This window comes from Epinephelus moara, chromosome 8 (genome assembly GCF_006386435.1).
Source record: "Epinephelus moara isolate mb chromosome 8, YSFRI_EMoa_1.0, whole genome shotgun sequence".
Classification (NCBI taxonomy): domain Eukaryota; kingdom Metazoa; phylum Chordata; class Actinopteri; order Perciformes; family Serranidae; genus Epinephelus; species Epinephelus moara.
The window spans coordinates 3,313,986-3,320,943 of record NC_065513.1 but is presented as its reverse complement, the minus strand read 5'-3'; the positions used below and the strand labels follow the sequence as shown (position 1 = coordinate 3,320,943).

Sequence of the window (6,958 nt, the reverse complement as noted above, 5' to 3'; positions counted from 1 at the left end):
TATATATATATATATGTATGTATGTATGTATGTGTGTATATATATATATATATATATATACAAAGTAATGCGTATACATATACAAAGTAACGTGTTATACCCAACTCTGGTGGGGAGTAAGTAAAGACAGCAGAGAATAACATGCCATGTATTACAATTGGTCTAGGAGGTAAAGCTGATGTTCCCTGGAGCCCAGCGCATGAACAGAGGAGGCCATGAGATCAGCGCACTTGTGAGAGCCTGCAAAACCAACAGTGTTACAGACCTCATCATCGTGCATGAAACAAGAGGACAGCCTGGTACGCCCTCTTTTGTTTTTGTTTATTTTCATATTGGTCACACTTGATTGGTCCTTGTGGCTAAGAGCAGGTGGTTTTCAGCAGTGTTTAGACATCCTACAGGAGCCACATGCACTGACTGACTGACTGACTGGAGCCTGCTTAGAACAGCAAAACTGTCTGAACCCAGCTAAAAACATCTGGAATGGAACAAATGAGAGATCATAATCATAAGTCAAAGTGATGCCATGAAAATAATTCCCAACTCACAAGTAAAACAAATACACAAAGATAATAAACTGAGATATTTCAAGCAGTGGAAAACAGAAATCCAATCAATACATAAACTACAATTCTCAGGGCTCGAAATTGTGACCGTTTTGGTCTAATGCCATTTTGAGGTAATCGGCTTAGGCCGATCCCTGTGCTCACAAGGCCGATGACCAGAAGAGAAACCTTAAAACAGTGTTAAACTGTTGCACAATGTTGGTGTTCTTGAACGTGCCCTTAACAGTGACGTCGTAGGCTACACACAGGTGCAGCAGAGCAGACTGTTTCTCCGTCTCTCATCTCTCCGTTATTCACGTGTAGTGTTGGTGCTGCGATCATAAACAGACTGGAATACCGAGCAACTCAAGCCAGTTAAACACAACTGAAGGCTGTGTGTATCTCCGACATATTGACAGGTAGCACTGGTGTTTACATTGTATTAGAAAATGCACTGGAGACGGTGAAAGCAACATGCAACAAGTGCCCGTGAGGTGTGGGGCTAACGTTTGCTAATCAGGGAAACACCGTGGGTACTCGTATAACGAGTTTGAGTTGCTTTGAAATGCTCATTCACCATCTCCAGCACATTTTCTAATTGCCTATACTCAACAAAAATATAAACGGCTAAGTGCTAGGAGTTCTCTGTTATTCACGTGTAGAATTGGCGATGCAGTCGCCACAAAGGGGTTGGAATACCTTGTCAACATGTCGGAGATACACACAACCTTCAGTTGAGTTTGACTGGCGTGAGTTGCTCGGTATTCTAGTCTGTTTATGATCGCAGCACTTTAGGCACAATTTGGACATGTTCACTGTGGGGTGTACTCACTTATGTTGCCAGCTGTTGATGGATGTTGATGGCTGTGTTTTGAGTAATTTTCAGAGGAAGGTAAATCTACACTACTATACAAGCTGTACACTGACTACTTTAAGTTATATCAAAGTGTCATTTCTATAGTGTTTTCCCATGAAAAGATATAATGAAATATTTGCAAAAATGGGAGGGGTGTACTCACTTATGTGAGATACTGTATGTGTGTAAATATATATATATATATATATATATACATATATATATATACACACACACCATAGCAGAACAGGAGAAGTTGAGACAGAAATTAATTTTCTCACAAGTTGTCAAAATTACAAAGAAATTAGAGAAGAAGAAATTCAAGCAGAAAAGATGAGATAAGATATTCGTGCTCCCCAGAAGATGAATTCTAATTGAATTCCATCAGCCTCAGCTGTACAACTATACAACTATAAAGCAAGATAAAATGTGAATTTTGTAATCAGAGTATGCAGTAAACTAGAGTCACTACAGACAGGCAATGCACATGAAGTAAAAGAATTTTTTTTTTTTTTTTTTTAATTCCTGGACATTTACAGATGGCCTGGTGGTGTGCCACTTGCCGTTTGGACCCACTGCTTATTTCACACTGTACAACGTGGTAATGAGGCACGATGTTCCAGACATAGGCACCATGTCTGAGGCCTACCCCCACCTCATTTTTCACAACTTCACCTCGCGACTCGGCATTAGGGTGAGTTAATGCTGGACCATGCATTGTACACATGCCACTGATGTTGGCTTTCACCACTCGTTTTTGGGTACAACTAATTAATTCTGCTCATGCAGGTATCAAATATCCTCAAGTATCTTTTTCCAGTGCCAAAGGAGGACAGCAGACGTGTAATCACATTTGCCAACCAAGAGGACTTCATCTCTTTCAGGTCAGTGTGAGGGGACTCTCTTAGTGTGAATGCCATACAAACATTGCCTTATTGAGGTAAACAGTACTGAGAGTAATATGTCTTGTTGTTACAGGCATCATACCTACAAGAAAACAGACCACAAGAACATTGAGTTGACAGAGGTTGGACCAAGGTTTGAAATGAAATGTAAGTATGGATAGTAGGCTCAGGGGCGGTATCTATTTTTTCATACCCTTATTTCACCGTCATACCTTTCTGACATTTCACCGAGGTCTATGGTATATGAAGATGTAAGTGTGTGGCACCCTGTAATGTTACCTCCACCACTCACAATCACCATGTCTGTCAGCTCTACGGTCTGTTCCACCAGTAGAGACTGACCTCCTGTGACAAGTACTGTGCACTACATATAATACATCCTCAGTACAGCCTCTCTGTCTGACATTAATAGAAGAGCGTATGTACCATTGACTGTACTGAAAATCATACCACCAGGATTTATAAATACCTCGAAATACCATAATACTAAGATACTGCCCAAACCTAACAGATAAAAAGATAATTCACTTTTAAGACTGGAATCAGAGGTTGTAAGCTATCAAGATACAACATGTAAATATCACAGCTTTTCATAGTTACAAGAAGTATTTTTTCACTGTAGATGGAACTGGGGAAGGTCTTTCTGGGTTCTCAGACTGTATGACCAGCACCAGTATTACATTGTAAAGCCCGATTTATGGTTGGGCACGCATAGGGTGACCAGACGCCCCGCATTGCACGGGACTGCAAGGCATTTCTGTCTCTTTTCACCGCATTGCACGGGACTGCAAGGCATTTCTGTCTCTTTTCACGCGTCACCTAAATTGAAACCATTTACCGCATGATTGGTTGTCACCCGCACTAGCATCCCCCCCCCCCCCCCCCCCCAGCCAATGAGAAGAAGCTGCATGCAGTGGCCGGCCCATGTGGGCTCTCTGTTTATTGTCATAGTAGCACAGCACCATGCGGTGTGAATGTGTGAAGAAAGAATCCTGTGGGTGGTGCCAGAGTACTGAACTGTCCTGTTCTTGCTCCCGACCATCACTGCAAGTTCCCCCTCATCCTTCCTTCCTCCTCTGCTCATTCCCTGAATCCCTGGACTTGTGAGTTGAGACTTTTGTTACTATTCCTGCTCTTTTGAGCTTTCCAACCATCACTGCAGTGCCAGTGAATCCCTGGTCTCGTGAGTTGCGACTTTTGTTATTTTGATTATGTCATGGAAGTCACATTTGTACCTGGAGAAAACCCACGCTGACAAGGGGCGAACTCCCCACAGAAGGGCTCCCGCACCTGGGATCAAACCAGGAACCCTCTTGCTGTGAGGCGAGACTGCTAACCACCACATCACCGTGCCGCCCATGCTGACATTATGAGAACATGCAAACTCCGCCAATCAGTGGGTTCAAACCCTCTTGCAGTGAGGCAGCAGTGCTAACTACTACAGGAATGTGCAGAGAAGTGTAGCACAGAAATGCCAAATACATGCTTAAGGCCACATAGTAACAGTGATGGTATTGCATAGTGTTTTTTTCCACTAGAGAGCACTGTAAAATGTCCCACACAGTGCACATCTTAGACCAGATGTTAAAATGATCCCAATGCACTTTAATTTAGTCTTTGTGTTGTGTTCAAGTCAAAAAATAAATTTAAGCGGAAATAAATCAGGCTGCCGATGGACTGGCACCCTGAGCCATTGGGGGATTTGGTGCCGTCAACCTCTCCAGCTACCAGTCCACGCTCCATATTTTGATCCGGGCGAGGACTTTAACTGGCGACCCTCTGGTTCCCAAGCCAAGTCCCTATGGACTGAGCTACAATGCAGAATTCAAATTTCTATTGAGTTTGATAGGAGACACCAGTCTGTTAGTCTTCCTTTAATGCATTACCAGTGAAAAAACACTGAAGATGCTAACACAGCTAAAATAGTTATGAGAAAAGCCTAACTTTTATGAAAGCCTTGTGAATGTTATCTGGGAAAAAAATAGTATTAATAGCTGTCTCTTCAACAAGAGCTGAAACTGAAAATATATCACTGATGAGGTCATAACTTAGGGATAAGGAAGAAAAACTAGAGAAGGCAATGTCTTAAGAAATTGCAGTGTGAATGCTGGATGCTGAAAATTAAGTGGATTGCTATCTTGACTTTGTATGAAGAAGCAGCTGAAGGAATGTGAAAAGCTGGAAAAAATGGTCCTTAAATAGGACTTTGTCACACTGCACCCACCAGCTCATCTCTGCACTTATTGTAAGTCACCTTGGATAAAAATGTCAGCTAAACAAATGTAATGTAATTTCAATCAGCTTTGTGCTTCCACCTGCAATCACGAATTGCTGTGGTGATGGTAACTGCAAAGTGACTCCTGGCTCAGAGATGTCATTTCATAGAGATTAAGCTAAGGCGCAACTCTCATACTCCTGCTTATAACCAAAAGCAAATCCTATCACCTAAATCTTATATGGTGAGAGAGGGAACACTCAACTAAATGCACTGTGTGGAATTTGTGTGTGTAATGTCAAAATAAGGGCAGGTTGGGAAAGTCCTTTATACTACTTCCCTCCTGAGGTTTCTGGTCTAATTAACTTATGCTTTCCAGCATTCACACCAGTAAACAGTGTGAAATGATCTGTTCTCAGATAGTTTGAGGGCATTTTCCTATAAAACGTTGAGTTGAATTGCTCTGTGCCACTTGCTATTGGAATGTGTAAAAAGTTTCCTTCTGATCTTTTGTTTAGTGTACATGATCCAACTGGGCACCTTGGAGAATGAGAGTACGGCGGATGTCGAGTGGCGTCACCATGCATATACACACACTGCCAAGAAAAGGAGGTTCCTCAGTGTGCAATAGGAACTAATAAAGCATAGCTAAAGTGTTTAATAAAAATCTTAAAATGTGTTTATAAAATGACATGTTTTTGTTAGTTGCTTACCAAATATGACTCGAAGTATAATCTGTTCAAAGGTTTCCCAGTCAGACTGCATCATATCCATCATGAGGGACAGAACTTTTCAAGTAAAAGGAATCTGTTTTGACAAAGCCATTGGTTAACAAAGACCTAAGGCGTACTGTGGTGACTTTATTATATTTGTTTTGCTATTTTGTAATAAAATTTGTTTCAGATATCTAAGTTGGCTCACTGTTTTGCCCCTTGTGAATAAAAGTTCATACTTATTCATATGTGCAAACATTAAAGATGTGCAAATATGCATTGTGAAGATACACTAGCCTATATGAATAAAGTATTTGGCCACACCGGTCAATTATTGATTTCAGGTCTTTCAATCAGACACATTGCCACAGGTGTATAAAATCAAGCACCTAGCCATGCAGTCTCCATTTGCAAACATTTGTGATACAAAATGGGTAATTTTGAAGAGCTCAGTGACTTCAACCAAGGTACTGTGATAGGATGCCACCTTTGCAATAAGGTGGCAATAATCCCTGCTGGATATTCCACAGTCAACTGTAAGTGATATTAGAAGTGGAAGCGTTTAGGGACAACAGCAACTCAGCCACGAAGTGGAAGACCACATAAAATCGCAGAGCAGGCTAAATGACTGCTAAGGCGCATGTTGCGAAAAAGTTGCCAAAAGTCCATAGCTGAAGAGTTCGGAGCTTCCACTGGCATTATTGAAAGCACAAAAACTGTGTCGTGGGAGCTTCATGGAATGGGTTTCCATGGCTGGGCAGCTGCATGCAGGCCTCACATCACCAAGTCCAATGCAAAGCGTCAGATGGAGTGGTGTAAAGCACACCAACACTGGACTGTGGAGCAGTTGAAACGTGTTCTGTGGAGTGACGAATTATCCTTCTCTGTTTGGCAGTCAGATGGGCAAATCTGGGTTTGGCGGATGGCGGGAGAATGTTACCTGCTTGACTGCATTGTGCCAACCTTGAAGTTTGGTGGAGGAGGGATAATGGTATGGGGCTGTTTTTCAGGGTTTGGGCTAGGCCCCTTATCACCAGTGAAGGGCAATCTTAATGCTTCAGCATACCAAGACATTTTGGACAATGCTATGCTTCCAACTTTGTGGCAACAGTTTGGGAAAGCCCTTTTCTATTCCAACATGCCTGTGCCCCAGTACACAAAGCAAGGACTATAAAGACATGGTTTGATGAATTTGGTGTGGAAGAACTTGACTGGCCCGCAGAGAGCCCTGACCTCAACCCCATTGAGCCCCCCTATGGGATGAACTGCAATGGAGATTGCGAGCCAGGACTTCTCATCCAACATCAGTACCTGACCTCATAAATCAGTCCTTCCAGAAAAATGCGGAGTTATTTTGTGATTGTTGCGGGCAAAAATCCTTGATTATGCAGCACGTTTTCTTAAAAAATAAGATGGAATATGCGGGATATTTATGCAATTTCATGCGATGAAATTGCGGGAACTTGCAAAAATTGCGGGAACTTGTAAAAATTGCGGGAACTTGCAAAAACTGCGGTTTGATGAAAAGAGTAAAAAAGTGATTCCCCCAACACCCTGTTCTCACTAGGCTACTACCTTAATGTAGTCATTTCTAATTACTTCCTATGATAAGCAAGCATACTACATCACAGAAAATGCAGGGAATATTTAAGTTCTCATCTTTTTTTATTTCAGACCTTAATAAACACATGGCTCAAACTTACAAAACATTTCTGAGTCAAACA

General features: G+C 41.8%; 1 protein-coding gene across 1 annotated transcript in view; it reads left to right on the top strand.

Moving 5' to 3' along the window:
* imp4 (IMP U3 small nucleolar ribonucleoprotein 4) overlaps nt 1-5,432 on the top strand; it is a 13,564-nt gene extending 8,132 nt beyond the window's left edge. Inside the window, exons 5-9 of the mRNA XM_050050383.1 lie at nt 167-299; nt 1,941-2,095; nt 2,191-2,285; nt 2,380-2,453; nt 5,040-5,432. Coding sequence (XP_049906340.1) covers nt 167-299; nt 1,941-2,095; nt 2,191-2,285; nt 2,380-2,453; nt 5,040-5,152 — 570 coding nt within the window. The 3' untranslated portion in view covers nt 5,153-5,432. The remainder of the gene's footprint in view (nt 1-166; nt 300-1,940; nt 2,096-2,190; nt 2,286-2,379; nt 2,454-5,039) is intronic.
* Nucleotides 5,433-6,958: the final 1,526 nt, after the last annotated feature.